At 37.8% G+C, this 15,364-nt stretch overlaps 1 protein-coding gene across 2 annotated transcripts in view; it reads right to left on the bottom strand.

The window, feature by feature from the left end:
* myo15b (myosin XVB) overlaps nucleotides 1–15,364 on the bottom strand; it is a 77,295-nt gene that overhangs the window by 56,969 nt on the left and 4,962 nt on the right. Inside the window, exons 2-17 of one of the 2 annotated variants that reach the window (XM_073918663.1) lie at nucleotides 14,672–14,780; nucleotides 11,724–14,177; nucleotides 9,559–9,623; nucleotides 9,337–9,400; nucleotides 8,702–8,811; nucleotides 8,546–8,620; nucleotides 8,337–8,430; nucleotides 8,142–8,245; nucleotides 7,997–8,060; nucleotides 5,737–5,850; nucleotides 5,506–5,667; nucleotides 5,299–5,412; nucleotides 3,366–3,424; nucleotides 3,168–3,291; nucleotides 2,873–2,968; nucleotides 585–716 (exon numbers count right to left, since the gene is read on the bottom strand). In XM_073918663.1, coding sequence (XP_073774764.1) covers nucleotides 585–716; nucleotides 2,873–2,968; nucleotides 3,168–3,291; nucleotides 3,366–3,424; nucleotides 5,299–5,412; nucleotides 5,506–5,667; nucleotides 5,737–5,850; nucleotides 7,997–8,060; nucleotides 8,142–8,245; nucleotides 8,337–8,430; nucleotides 8,546–8,620; nucleotides 8,702–8,811; nucleotides 9,337–9,400; nucleotides 9,559–9,623; nucleotides 11,724–14,120 — 3,774 coding nt within the window. In that variant the 5' untranslated portion in view covers nucleotides 14,121–14,177; nucleotides 14,672–14,780. Of the gene's footprint in view, nucleotides 1–584; nucleotides 717–2,872; nucleotides 2,969–3,167; nucleotides 3,292–3,365; nucleotides 3,425–5,298; nucleotides 5,413–5,505; nucleotides 5,668–5,736; nucleotides 5,851–7,996; nucleotides 8,061–8,141; nucleotides 8,246–8,336; nucleotides 8,431–8,545; nucleotides 8,621–8,701; nucleotides 8,812–9,336; nucleotides 9,401–9,532; nucleotides 9,624–11,723; nucleotides 14,178–14,671; nucleotides 14,781–15,364 lie in introns of those variants that run through there. The other variant, XM_068218688.2, reaches the window with a different exon arrangement.

Genomic DNA, 15,364 nt, shown 5'->3' on the forward strand with positions numbered 1-15,364 from the left:
ATGTTAAAATTAAGTGAGATTTTCCTTAAAACTGAGCTGAATAATCTGCTAATTGGTAAGTAATATAAACTTCCAAGTGAAAAACAGATTATTTTGCTTGTTTTAATGAACAATTTAATTCATTTTCATATTTCATTCTTGAAAACAAGACAATATATTATATTTATTAAGAAAATACTTATTGATATAGAATTTTTAGACATGTGGACTACAAACAAGACAAAAACTATTTTTGCAGTGTAGTAGTTCAAACAAGAATGATAATTCTATCTGTTATCATTTACTCACCCTCCACTTCTGTTTGAGTTTCTTTCTAGTGTTAAACATAAAAGACATTATACTGGAAGGATGCTGAACAAGAGCTGCTATTGACTTCAATAGTGTTTTGTTCCTACTACTATAGATCAATGGCTGCTTTTTTAACATACTTCAGAATTTTTACATTTGTGTTTAATAGAAAGAAAATTATATCCACTTGAGTCAATTGTGAGGAAATTTGCATTCTTTAAGACCGTACACAAGTATATTGACAGATTAACACTTGACTGAAATATCTCTAGCACAAAGCTGTGAAGTGCAATTACTTGAGGAAGGGAAGTCTGGTCATCCAGGATGCGCAGGATGCCGTACGGTCGTGCTGAGATGAGATCCAGACAGCCATTAGAGTCTTCCAGAACTATAGGGTACCACTGGATGTGCTCTGCACTGTATTCCTCCTAACATAAACACACACACAGCCAACCATTTCAATCCCCTATAGTACTCATTATTTCCAGTCTTACCTGCAAAGCCCTATTTTGGGCTGTAATAACTTAAAAGAACAGTCCACCTAAAAACAAAATTTACACACCATTTACTCTCACTCGTGTGATTTTAACCTTTTTATTTACACCACCTGAAAAAAGTCTTGTCGTCAATCCCAGTTTTAGGAGCAGCAAATCATAACTTGACTTCAAGTTGATTGGAAAAGTGGCAGAAGGTAGGTAATTCTGATGAATCATCTGTTGAACTGCATCCTAATCATCACAAAAACTGCAGAAGACATATTAGAACCCGCATGGAGTTCAGGATTATCACAGAAATCAGTCAAGTTTGGACAAATCATGGTTTGGGGTTACGTCGACTATGGGGGTGTGCGAGAGATCTGCAGAGTGAATGGCAACATCAACAGCCTGAGGTATCAAGACATTTGTGCTGCCTGTTACATTACAAACCACAGGAGAGGGCAAATTCTTCAGCAGGATAGCGCTCCTTCACATACTTCAGCCTACACATCAAAGTTCCTAAAAACAAAGCAGGTCAAGGTGCTCCAGGATTGGCCAGCCCAGTCACCATATATGAACATTATTGAGCATGTCTGGGGTAAAATGGAGGAGGCACTGAAGATGAATTCAAAGAATCTTGATGAACTTTGGGAGTCCTACAAGAACGCTTTCTTTGCTATTGCAGATGACTTTATTGATAAGTTATTTGAGTCCTTGCAGAGATGTATGGATGCAGTCCTCCAAGCTCATGGGAGTCATTCACAATAAAAATAAAAACAATTCCACTGCACCATGACTTTATGTTCTATACTTTACATAATTTATGTTAAGTGTCGAGACTTTTGTCGAATGCAAAGTCAGACCTTACTGTCCTAATTACATAATTAAAAATCAAGGCATGATCATATTTTATTTTGCTAAAATAAGTGTAATCTAGAGGACTTTGCCTTTCATATAAGTCACTTCTGATACCAAACTATCAACTAGATGTCAAGTTATTATTTGTTGTTCCTAAAACTTGGATAGGCAACAAGACTTTTGTCAGGTAGTGTATTTCTCTTTTCCAATGAAAACAAAAAACAAAAAAGATGATATTTTGAAAAATGTTGAATACCAATAGCTGTTGACTTCAAAAGTAGGATAATACTCTGAAAAATACTATGGAAGTTTTTAGCTTTTATTTATTTATTTAAAAAAAAATCTTTGTTTCTTTTCATCAGAGGAAAAAAAATCTAATATATTTCGAACAGTTAGAGTGTCATTAAATGATGACAGAATTTAAATATTTTGGTAAACTATTTAGTTTAAACATCTACATTTAGTCATTTGGCAAAAACTTAGTATTTTGTCCAAAGCGACTTACAACTTGAGAAGACCTTCAGCAATTAAACAAGAAGAGGCAATAATTAAAGTGGTAAAGTGTGTTTGCCGGTTGTGTCTGGACGTAGAATTAGGTACTACAGTAAGGGGGAGTGTTTTTTTTATGGAGAGAGAGAGAGTAGAGTAAAGTGTGTTTCCACAGGTGGCATGTCAAGTCCATTCACCTGTGTGAAGACACTATAAATTCATAGTGGAATTTTTTAAGAATGTGACAGACAGACAGACAGACAGACAGACAGACAGACAGACAGACAGACAGACAGACAGACAGACAGACAGACACACACACACAGTATATTATTATATATTATTATTATAAAATTTTTATTTATTTATTTTGTCATGGACATCACAATTGCACAACCAAATGCATTTGTTTAAGTGTTTTAGCAGACTTGCTAAATTTCTACAAGTGTCCACAGGAGCAGGAGGCTTAACACAAAATCAAAATAAATTATATACATAAACACTATTATAATCATTAAAACACATTCTAAACACATAAGCATTATAACTATTTAAAAGAAATTGCTATAAGCAAAAGCAAAGTGGTGTGATCAAATAAACTAATAATAAACTATTTGTGTAAACACTGCTGTTTTGTTTTTTAAGTACACGACTAAAAATATTTATATGGATTTTCTATTTTTAGGCTAACAGGTAAATATATATACCAAATATTTTTAATGAACAAAATGTGAGAATTATCACTGATGACAAACACTGACCTGCTCTTGTGCCACCAGGGCTCTGTTCACAAACTGCTGCAGCTGCTCATTGGCAAAGTTTATGCACAGCTGCTCAAAACTGTTCACACACAGGTCCTGTAACACACATTTGTTCAGTTCTTGCCCACACACCACTCAGGGGGCTTTCTCTATGTATTTAACAGATGGTAAATTCAGTGCCAATGTGCACATACTGTATATGCTTTAGCTCTAAATGTTAATTAAATAAATACAAATTAAAAAGACAGAGAATCTGATAGTAAAACTTTCACTTATGTTATGACGAACAGGATACCTCAAAGCCATAAATATCCACAATGCCAACGGTGCTGTCCATCTCTGTGGGGATCAGCCACTCATTGATGCGTTCAAGCAGCCAGTCAAACAGCACAGAGTACAGCGTCTTGGCAATCGCATCTCTAAATCAAGAGCAATCTGTCAGAATTTCTCAAATACAACACGATTCTGATGAAGTTTCAAACATTTGGATAACCTGGATTCAATGGCACTTTCCACAGATAGAGGGCAGTAGATCCTATCATAAGTTGTTTCCTGCGGTAAGACAGAAAAAAACAAGTTTTTTTGGCTACACTGCTTGTGTTAAAGGAATATTCTGGGTTAAAATATATATATATATTTATTTAACCACATACCCAGGTTTTTACTTCAGTACTATTGTGTTGTCATCAATATTATTACTTCATTTAAAAATGACAAAAGGTGAATATTAACACAGACTGTACCAGCCTTCAATTCTCCAGAAAATATTTTTAAAAAGCTATTTTGTTTTACATTTATTGATCGATTAATATATTTGTGATCATTATAGACAATTTAAGCTGCAAAGGGTTACGTTTAACTGTGTTTTTTAATTGTAAAGCTGTCAATTTTGCAGCTCTTTATATGTTTTAGCCAGCAACAATATTGTAAAATTAGACCTAATTAGACTACAACTTTTTAAATAAGTAATTTTAACTCACTAAAACCATGTTGATATTTAATTCATCTTTATTTCTACAGCATTTTTTTGCAATGTAGATCGTGTCAAAGCAGCAAATATGTATTGTGTAGCGTTGTGTTTACATTAGTAATACAGTGAATATAATTACTTTAATAATTTGCATTTAACTGTGTCTCAACCAGACACACCAGTTTGCTTTTTCATCAGAAAATGACAGACAAGCAGAAATTATCATCAATATTACACTAAGAATGCTGTTAATTGAGCTTAAAGAGCCCCTATTATGGGTTTTTGAAAATGACCGTCTATGCAGCGTGTAACAGAGCACTAAGTGAATGGAAACAACCAGCTGAGAATTAAATTTGGAAGTGAACCGACTCAGAGTCGAATAAATGAATTGTGTTTGGTTCAGATCTTGTGCTTGAATGCGTCAACATTGATACAGTACATCACCAAATATGAAATGCCGGTTCCGGTAAAATGAACGTGCCTTTCACTTCAGACACTACAGACATGAAGATGATGATCACTAACAGATTTTGCTGCGGGAAATAAAGCTGCGGGTTAAAGTTCATTTTCACAACAATACTACAGTATAGCCAACCTTGAGCTGTGTTTGTTCCTGTCATTTTTCAGATTTTTGATACAATAACCTACGCTGCAATGCGGGATTCGTCAGCCGTTTGCTATTGAAGGAGCAGCAGAGACTATGGGACTTTGTCAGACTATGATAGGGACTTTGTCAGCAACTTTTACAATGCAGTTGCACCAGTTTCTTCTCCCTCCGGATCATAACATGTAAGTGTAATTAAAATTGTTGCCTCGTTTTGTGTAGTTTGCAAAATATGAGTTTAATTGTGAGATATAAGTTGATATCTCCCCGCGCTGCTTGTAATCATGTATCAATTATAGGTCAGTGCTTGTACGTTATCTTTCAGATGAAATCTTTATGGAGCTATTCACATATTGCATCCAAAACCACGTTGAAAACATGATGCGTACTTCTTCCTTTACCAATTTAAATGCGTTTCTGAACTCGCGATCCTCTGCCATTTACAATGGCTATTATCAACTGTTCATACACATGCAGTCAATTTTCAAAATGCTTTTGCTACTGTGAATTAATACTGAATGTGTGTCATTGTAAAGAGTACAGTATATGCTGGTGTTTAACTGCATTACTTTATTGCATTCCTGCATTGGGCTCAGTCTTACATACTCTGTGTGCTACTTCATAGCCGTGGTGGGCGTTTCTCTCTGTCTAGTGCTGTTGACCAACAGTTGACCAATTACTGTTGACCAGTTGACCAATTACAACAGAATGGGCCATTAGACCAATAAGCGCAGATTTATTATGCGAAATAGGGGCTCGTTAACTATACTGAACCAGGAATATCCCTTTAATTCAACAAGCATGTGAAAAGGTGAATGTGCATTTGTTTGAGAGTGCTTGCAACTTGCTCACAGTCACCCGGTGTGTAATGACCGTCTGTAGGGCCTCGGCAGACACTTGAAGGAGGTTACCCACTCTCCGAGCTTCAGCTTCACTAAAAATACGGGCAACCTCAAATGATTCACTCTAATATTGCAAGGAGACAAACAGACACAGTTTTTCAAATAGGATCCTACAAGCTGAAGCTGTCTTTGAATGGGATAATCCAGACATCAGTACCTCATAAGAGCTGAAGCAAATGTTGCCCAGCTGCAGGATTGATGACAGAACGGCCCAGATTGTTGCAAGCTGATCTGCATGTAAACCAATTGTCTCCAAGCAGTGGACCAAGAGTATGAAGTCTTGCTTATCATATTTACCTAGCAGCTCACACGCCCTGCCCTTAAAAAGGCATTAAAATTTTAGAAATATCAGACACATATTAAGGCAACTTATGGGCTTATGTTTTACCTGGTTGAGGTAGAAGTAAGTTTCAGCTCCTTGCAGGTAAAGGTCTTGCTTGTCCCACTCATTCATCCCGGCCAACAGCTCATAAAACACATGATAGTTTCTTTCTTCTTTAGCCTAAAGGAACATCATAACATTTTATTTAATTAGTTTAAAGGAACACTCCACTTTTTTGGGGGAAATGGGCTTATTTATAACTCCCCTAGAGTTGAGTTTCACCATTTTTTAAACAATTTAGCTTATTTCCGGTTCTGGAGCACTTTTAGCTTAGCTTAGCATAGATCATTGAATCGGATTAGACCATTAGCATCTCACTTAAAATAAAAAAATTGGTTTGACAATTTTATTACTTACTGCTTGACTCCTCTGTAGCTACATAGTGTACCAAAGCCTAATTGCACACTACAGGCGACTCGCAGCGACAAAGCGTCAAGTGACTTTATTTCAATAGAGAGTGTACGACTTCCGGCGACCTCGGTCTAAGTGAGTGACAGTGACTGTTAACAACCAGGTGGGCTTGTCGAGCTACGCGACAAACTTGAGAATCCTTTAACTTTATGCAAATATAGAGCAACTTTCTTGAGCGACAGCCAATAGGAGCACCAATGGAGCTCACGTGATCCTCTCTCAGCTAGAGGCCGGTTGTATTATTGCTGTATATACCTACACAGACCTGTGTTTGCAGCAGGTCGCCACCCAGAGCGACAGGCAGCTACAAAGTCGCCACTAGTCTGAATGAGGCATAAGACTGATAGGAAATGAAAAATTGCTATTTTTTTAGGACGATATATCTAGGAACTATATTCTAATTTTGCAACAAGCGCAATGATATTTTGCAGTGCTGTTATCTAGCTGAGGACTATTTTCATGTGCTACATAATATCATTTTGCCATCTGCAGCCATAATACAACAGTAAATTCCCTGATTATTACATCAGAATAAGAGTATAGTTCCTAGCCATATCTACCTAGTAGATTTTTCATTTTCCGTTGGTCTTAGTACACAATGAAAATGATCCAAACTCTTTCCAGCAGGCACAGGACATCAACATGATATCAGATTGACATTGTACCTCGATGTTGTCAGTGTCTAAGATTGGACAGAGGTAGGATTTTGGTTACTTTCCAACAAAAATCAATGTCTAATGATGTTACAGCTTGACATTTTGTGGATGTTACCTCTATGACATCTATCAAATGTTCACTTTTAGTTGCCTGGTGAATAAATGTTAGTATTTGACATTAATATGACGTTGGATTTTGGTCACTTCCCAACACAACCAAAAATCAACCAAATATCACTGTCATTTGATATCATTATTGGACATCAAAATAATGTTGTTCTTAGATGCTGGCTAGACACAGAATTTTGGTCACCCGACATCACAAGATAAATCTAACCTAACATTGACGTCTTATGATATAAGGAGTGGCTAGGCTGTGAGAGCCACGGTTAAGCCTTTTGAGTGACAAACTAGTGATACCTAATATAGGTAAAAAAGTATTATATTCTTCTCAAAATTGGATGCATTACAGCTGGTGAGACGATCCTATGTAATTGGAAGTGTCCCAGAGTGCCAGAAATAAAAGAGTGAATTAATAAGATTGAAATTGCATCGTACGAGTGTATGCTGGGGGAGAAGTACATAGAAAATGGGATAATCTCTGATGACATTTAAAATTACGATAAATAAGTATGTATTACAAAGGTACCACAACCGTAATTTTCATATAAGTTTACTATATGTTGTTTTTCTTAGTTGAATTTTCTAATATGTAACATGTATCATATGTGTAGTGTGAAGTGTGTTCTTTGTTCCTGGCTGTTGAATTATAATAATAACCTCTTATAGCGTTTTGTGCCTACTGGGTTTTTTACATTTATTAAGTGAGATGTTAAAAGTCTAATCCAGGGGTCTAGCCCAAACTCGGTCCTGGAGGGCCGGTGTTCTGCATAGTTTAGCTCCAACTTTCTTCAATACACCTGCTAAAAGTTACTAGTATACGTAGAAAGAGCTTGATTAGCTGGTTCAGGTGTGTCTAATTGGGGTTGGAACTAAACTTTGCAGGACACGGGCCCTCCAGGACCGAGTTTGGGCACCTCTGGTCTAATCCAATTCAATGATTTATGCTAAGCTGAAAGCTAAAAGTTCTTCCATCAGATCAGCTGATTAAAAAAAAAAGGTAAATGTGTGTATTTCCATAAAGGTGGAGGGTTCTTTTAAGATTCACTAAAGTGCCAGCTTATAAATAAACATCTAACCTGAAAGACGATTCTCGATTTTTCAAGAAGATATTTCGACAACGACGTCCCGACAACAACGCCCCTGAAAAAAAAAATCAACAGAAGATCATTTCTTGATCACACCACAGCTGAAATCAAATTAACAACATGCAATGGTACTTACTGGAGTATGTGGATGTGTAGGTACTTTCCAAATCGGCTGGAGTTATTGTTCAGTATTGTTTTGGCATTACCAAAGCTCTCAAGAATAGGCAAAACCTCCATTGGCTGATGAGGGGCAGATTATCCATTTGAGTTATGAGATTCTGTCTTCATATTTCAAACCTAATCTTCCATATGGCTTGACAAATTGATTTACCTGTCGCAATTTATCATTTCTACCCTGATACATGGAACTCAGGTAGTGGACAATAAGCTTGGTGGCCTCTGTCTTGCCTGATCCACTTTGTCCACTGTTGAGAGAATCTACATTTATTCAAATGTATAATATAGGAATACTTTACCTTAATGTCATAGACAATGGTTATTATATATGCATTGCAAATGCATATGTAACATACTTCTAACCTTATGATAATGCAGTGCTCCTGCGTGGTAGTTTGAGACTGGCAAAAGGCAGCATCTGCTATGGCATATATATGACTGCCAAAAACATATGTCTTTTAACGACACTGCTAATATTTTTTAAATAACAATACAAAAATATAATCTGTAGTCACTCACGGGGGATTATTGTGCTTCTCTTTACCCTGGTATTGCTGCCTCAGTTCTTCAGTGTAGATGTTGATAGGCTTGAAGGGGTTGATGGACAGGAGCATATTGCCAATATATGTCTGTTGGATTTACTAAAGGATTAGTTCACCCAAAAATCTAAATTATGATATTAATTAATCACCCTCATGCTGTTCTAATGCCACAACACCTTTGTTCATATTCTGAAGCTTTTTAACAGTTGTTATATGTTTAAAGTCCAGAAAAGGAACCAAGAACTTTGCCAAAACATTCACTGTGACTCAATGGTTCAACTGGAATCATACGAAGCACCAAGTACATTTTTGTGCACCAAAAAATTGCAAAAATTACATTTGCTTGTTCTATTTCTGGACATCCTCATCTTAGAACCATTGCACCCTTTGGAAAACAAGAGAGGTCTTGGGTTTTAATAATTTGTGTTCCAATGATGAACAAAGTTCTAAGGGGGGTAATGATTGGAATGACATGAGAGTAAGTAATTATTAACAGAATTATTTTTTTTTAGTTGAACTAACCCTTTAAAATGTTTTAACAACAGTTAGAAAAAACAAAACAGCTGAGTGAGGTAAAGAAATATCTGATAATTTGGAAAAGGTCATGCATACATAAATAGAATCCCGATGAAATCGCTTCTTCAGATTTAGCAGAACAGAACTCTCACACACCTCTCTGGGGAAAAATAGACATTTGGTTAATGTAATGTTAAAAGCAATTAAACAACGCTCAAAATCGAATAGCTTTGTTCATATAATCAGCATTTAACTGTGGCTTTTGTTGTAATGTCTACATGAGGACGTTTACATCAGGTGATTGCTGTGATGACTCACTCCAGCTGTGCCAAATCTTCCACCTCATCCACCTCCACAGCCTGGCTGCTTCCTGGCATCATTACCTGGGGCAGAAAGTAAAGTAAAGTAAGCAGAGCTGAGCTGTCACTGACAGCCCCCGAAGGGCAGACGTGGATAACACCCACACTCTTTCCCAGCTAGGACTTTCTCCTCGGATTCAAACTAACATTGCAGATGACTTTTTTGCTGAATCAAAAATCAAAGTTTGCTAAATCAAACTTCACAAGAATTATGTTAAAGTGTACCTATTTTACCCCCTTTTCAACATGTAAGATAAGCCTTTGTATCTCCAGAATGTGTCTGTAAAGTTTCAACTCCAAACACCAATCTATTTTTAATATACCTTATAATGTACATATTTTTTTTGAACACACCGTAGCTGTTTTTGTGGTCAGTGCTTTTAATGCTAGTTTTCCCCACCCATCGTTCCCAAGTGCCTGTCAGAGTGTGCCTCAGTCTCCACCTCGGTTGGTTCAGATAAACAGCACAGTGACAGACATGAAGGGAGCAGATCTCTCGTAACGTTTGTTTGAAATACTATATTGTCTCAATGATTATCTGATGAATTTGTTGTGGAGTTAATTCAAACCTTTCTGCAATTATGAGTCACACAAAATGTTGTTACAAAGTTCACGCACACACACGTTACGCAGGTTTAACTTTGCACTGTTATTGCACGGCAAATGTGACAGGATACACGTTAATATCCACTGCTGTATGGATATCCGTTATGTTAATGTACAAAATATACCGGATTTAACATCTAGAAAAAGGGATTGAAGCATCTTCTTTTATAATTGTACTGACATGCAGCTGTGTCAATAAAATAAAAATAATAAATACATTTTTAAAACATGCACTGTTTAAAGCGTTTTAAACTTGTAAAACTGATTCTTGATTACATTTGATGATGATTGATGATCACAGCGAGCTAAACAGATCTTTTAATCCTGGTAGCTTTGAGCACATCTTGGTTGATATCAATGTTACACATTGATTATATGCGTTACTACGAAGACATGTTATTAAACCACACTCCTGTCACATTGCGGTTGGTCTCAAAATGGATGGATTTTGATCCTATTTTAACGTCATGTCATTTTAAAAAAGACACTTATTGTCTTTTTATCACCCCAATATGACTGTGGTAACACTATACATACACACAGTTCTGTCCAAACAGCTTACAAAAGTTGATTTTCATCATAGGTGCCCTTTAAAGGTGGGAAAAAAAATACTGAAAAACGTTTTTGACCATTATGAGTGCCACAACACATTTGCAGCCAATCAGCAGTAAGGGGTGTGTCTAGTAAGTCAATGGTTGAGTTCCTGTTAAAGTCCACATGAACCGGAAGTTGCTGAGAATTTTATGTCATTATGTTGATGTAATTCTAACTGTAACATAACATTGAGTAGGGGGTGGAACTTTCTATTTGCACATCATTCCCTTGTAGCAAACTAAAAGTAAAAGAGGCATGGTCAAGAATATTGTTGGCTGAAGCCGTAAAACGTCAAAGTTATGAGTGTGTATGTTTTGTTGCTGTCAAACATCAACATCAGGTGCATCCCAAATCACATACTTATGCACTAATCTACGTCATTTTCATAGTGTAAGTAGTGCATTCACACTGAAAACTCTAAAAATAATAAGTGCACTTTAATTACCTGCATGATGCACTCATTCAACCGTTAAAAGGAAGTGTGGAATGTTGGAGACTTCATGCACTCAATAGCTGCTGCTTCGATCACGTAATGGAAGGGGCGGAGCTTTTGGGCACTGATTTTGGATTACATTATTTATTTTGGAATGTGACGACAAAATTCTCCTACGAGAGTGATTATAGCGCCTCCCGATGGTGAATGAAGTTACACTCATGGAAGGTATTATTTGATAGTTTGGTCACTTATTTCAGTAATTTGGCAAATGTCAAACATCATCAGGGAAACAATTTGAATTTCCGCTAAGTAAAAGAAATGTTAGCATTCCATTTCAGATAACTCTACATTCATATATTATGCTGTTGAGTGTTTAAGTGCATAAGAACATAGCGCTTAAGTGCATTGTGTATAGTGTGCCATTTGGGACGCAGCTATCATTTGGTAAAAATAATTTGTTGCACCCTTAGTTACTGCATATTTCATACCTGTGTGCTGTTAAGTCTCTCCTCTAGCATGTTTTGCGTCGGATCTTCAGACTCCCATGGCCCTCTGCCATTATGGGTTGGAATAATGTGAGCATGTTCATCATCTTGATACACTGTCCATTTAGTGAGTTTCTCCACTGTTTGGTGGGGCAGGAGGTTCTCAGAGCGTAGCCAGTCTTGAGGATCCCCACACATCTGCTGAGTCTGCGCCCAGTGCATCTCCATCGGGGAGGGCAAAAGACCCTCACCCATCAGCTCTGCCACCTCTCGGTCCACATCCTCCTCATAGGCAGGTTTGATTCCTGCATCCCTCCATATCTCTGGTTCTACTGGTACCGTTGCTTTCCTTAGATTCCTGTCCACTTCTTTGTTCTGTCCTGCACTTACACCATTAAGTAAAGGTTTAGACATGGGCAGCTTGGTGAGGTTTACTTGCGATCCCCCAAGTTTTCCCTTTGCGGCTTGTAGTATGCTTGTACCCTCTTTGATGCCTGATGTTGGCTCTTTAGTGTCTGCTGTCACCTCTGTTTGGCTCTCAATCCCTTGAGATTTGGGGCTGTCAGTTTGACCACTGCCCCTCAGTTGAGCGCTTTTCTTTACAGATTTTAGCAAGCTAAGGTCTGGCTTTACTGGAAGAACCAGACGAGCACCTGGCTTTGGTGGTTTACGCTCTGTGGTGCCTTCATTGCCTGTGCTGGTGCCAGTCAACAGAACAGTGGCTTCCTTTGCCTTGCCAATTTTGTTCATCCTTGGTAACACAATTGCATATTTGGCATCTCCTGGGTTGGCCTTTTCCTCAGCATCTTGTGGAGATGAACAAGGGTCCTTAGAGGAATCTCCCTGGGGATGAGCTGTAGTATCCTCTTCATTCTTGGAATCCTTTGAGGTTGATTCTTCCTTCTTTGATTTTCCATTACTTGACATTTTCATAAGCATCTTATGTCGGATGAGATTCTTCTTTTTCTTGTCTCTACTACCCTTCTTCTTCAATGCCAAAGCAGGAAGCCATTTTGAGACCCCGATTGCTTGGGTGACAGCTGATAGCTTTCTTCGAACATGTATGCTCTTTGGTATCTTCTTCTGAATCCATCCTGAAACACGGCGCAATGTTGTCATGCCTCTTTTCCGGGCAACTAAACGCTCGGTTGACTTTGAGGGCATCTCTTCTTCGGGCTCAGCTTCGTCTTCCACTATATTCTCAGATAAATCTTGATTTAGTTCTTCAACAGCATCTTCAGTGTCTTTTGGAAGTTTCTCTTTCACACTCTTGCTTTTATCAGCTTTTTCTTTGCCTTTCATTGAAAACAGCATACGAGATTGCTTGTTCAACAACCCTTTAGGGCCTTTTGTTGGGTTTGCTTCTTTATCTTCCTGTTGATCTGCCTCCTCTGTCTTGACCATAGCCTTCGTTTTACTTGCCAACTGTAGAATTTGAGACTTACCTTTGGTGGCGCCACCTTTGGAGAGAGCCATTGCTTTCATTTGAACTGCTTTTGGAGAAACAGTGGGTTCTTTAGGGTCCTCTCCTTTCGAAGGCCCCTTCTTTTGTAATATCTTGGATTTTAACATCTTTTTTTGTCCCTGGAGATGGACTGACAGATTTAGCGGTGCTGTTTTCGCTGTTGAACGTGTCGTCTCTCCCGGAGTGCTTACCTCCCCTTTATCACTCAATGCCTCCGGTGAATCTACTTCTTCTGCACTGCTAACAGGTTCTTCTATGCTCTTACTTTCAGTAGGCACATCCGAATTGCCCTCTCCTTCACTTGTCTTCTGTTCTTCTTCCTCCACTTCAGATTTTTTGTCTACATCTGACTGCTCTTCTTGAGCACTTAATGCACTTGCGTCAGTCTCAGCAGTGTCCTCAACACCATCTGACCCCTCCTTCTTCTCATCCTTGCATTCTTCATCACTTTCCTTCTCCGAGCTCTCTGCTTTCTCGCTCTCAGATTCGTCCTCTTCTGTATCAACCACTTTAGCACCCCTCCTTCTCCCGCCTTTTGCTGGAGTTTTGGTTTGTTTTTCTTTCTGGTCGTGTTTAGATTTGACAACTTTCCCAGCTCTCCCTTTACCCAAATTGCCATTATTTACCTTGATAGGTAAGTTTTTACCATTTTGCTTTCTCGCTTTCTGTCTAGAAGTCTCCATCTCAGTCTCTTCCTCCTCTGGTTCCTCGGTTTGTTCACCTTTCACAGTTTTCTTCCCATCCTTTTTGTTCTTCCCTTTCCCTGCTATCTCTTCCTTCTTTGAAGATTTATCCCCTTTGCCACTTTCATTATTATTTTGAGATTCCTTCTTTCCTCGTTTTTGAGCTGGTAGTTGTTCTTTTTTGTCAGTCTTTTCTGTCACTGCTTTCTGTTTCCCTCCCCTGCCCCTGTTGGGTGATTTCGCTGGAGGCATGTTTCTAGATCAAAGATGTCTCAATTTGACTCAATGTCAGGACATTTCTTTAAAGATCTAAAAGTATTAACACATTTGTACAGATTAAAAGATTTCAAAAACATGCATTAAGAAGGTATTCACATCTTAATATCGTTACAAATGCTATTTATTCTTTCAGCAAAACTTTTACTAATTTTGAACCTTTGTACAGGACAGGTGAAACTGATTCTTATCAGCAACCTAAACTGCCATGGGTAGAGATCCTATGTCATGTCTTTCAACTACAGTGCAAGGTGAACTTGACCTAATAGTCACCATTAGGGCTAGGTTTCAGGCTTTTCACTCTCAATAATGCCATTAGAGATGTGACTTTAGATACCGACAGATCAAGTATACTTGATTTAAGGTATTAAACATGACACTTCCAAGTATTCAATATGCATTTCTGTTTCAAAATGTTCAAAAACTAAATTAAAATGTGAGTTGACTCAAAAATCACATGAAAATGTACAACCAGCATAAACAACTTACAAACTAGGCTTATTTCCATTTAATACCAAATGGCCTACCTGTCTTCTCAGGAGCATACGAGGCATTGAGGGAGTTTTGAGAGGATTTCTGCTAGTCCTAAACACTCCATGGATTCCTCCCCTGACTGGACGCAAACACCTACTCTGTCTCTCTTGCACGAACACACACCCACACAATCATCCATAGACATTCAAAGGCTTTAGTGAATAATTTATATTTGACGGGACACCATATATTTATGCAGCCATTCATATCGTCAGCTGCCGAACAGACGGTGGAAAGGTGAGAGGCTTCACTGCAGGGGTGACAAAAGGTGTTGATACATGAGAGAGCTGGAGAAACACTCTGACAGATGCTTACAAGGAAATTCCAGAAGATATTTCTTTCATAAACTTTCAAAAAAGTCTGTCTCTTTGCTCTCATAAAGATGTTTATTTTAGTATGTAGGATACTATAGTGAGTGAGAAAAATTTTAAAACATCTAGAATAACTTTTTTTTTTTTTGTCAGTTCTTAAATGAATTGATCTGTTCAACTAATATAAGAAATTAAATTAGTAAATTCTCTGGGTGTTTGGAAATTCTCTTTTGCTGTTTGGCCAATGGCGTAAACAGCTATTCTCTGGGATTTTCTAAGGGATGGTGTCAAATATCAGGAAAACATCTGAGCTACTGCGATTAGGGAACAAAGCAACTCTCAATAATAGATGATCAAAACTCTTGGCTATGTGTA

Source organism: Danio rerio, chromosome 12 (genome assembly GCF_049306965.1).
Source record: "Danio rerio strain Tuebingen ecotype United States chromosome 12, GRCz12tu, whole genome shotgun sequence".
Lineage (NCBI taxonomy): Eukaryota > Metazoa > Chordata > Actinopteri > Cypriniformes > Danionidae > Danio > Danio rerio.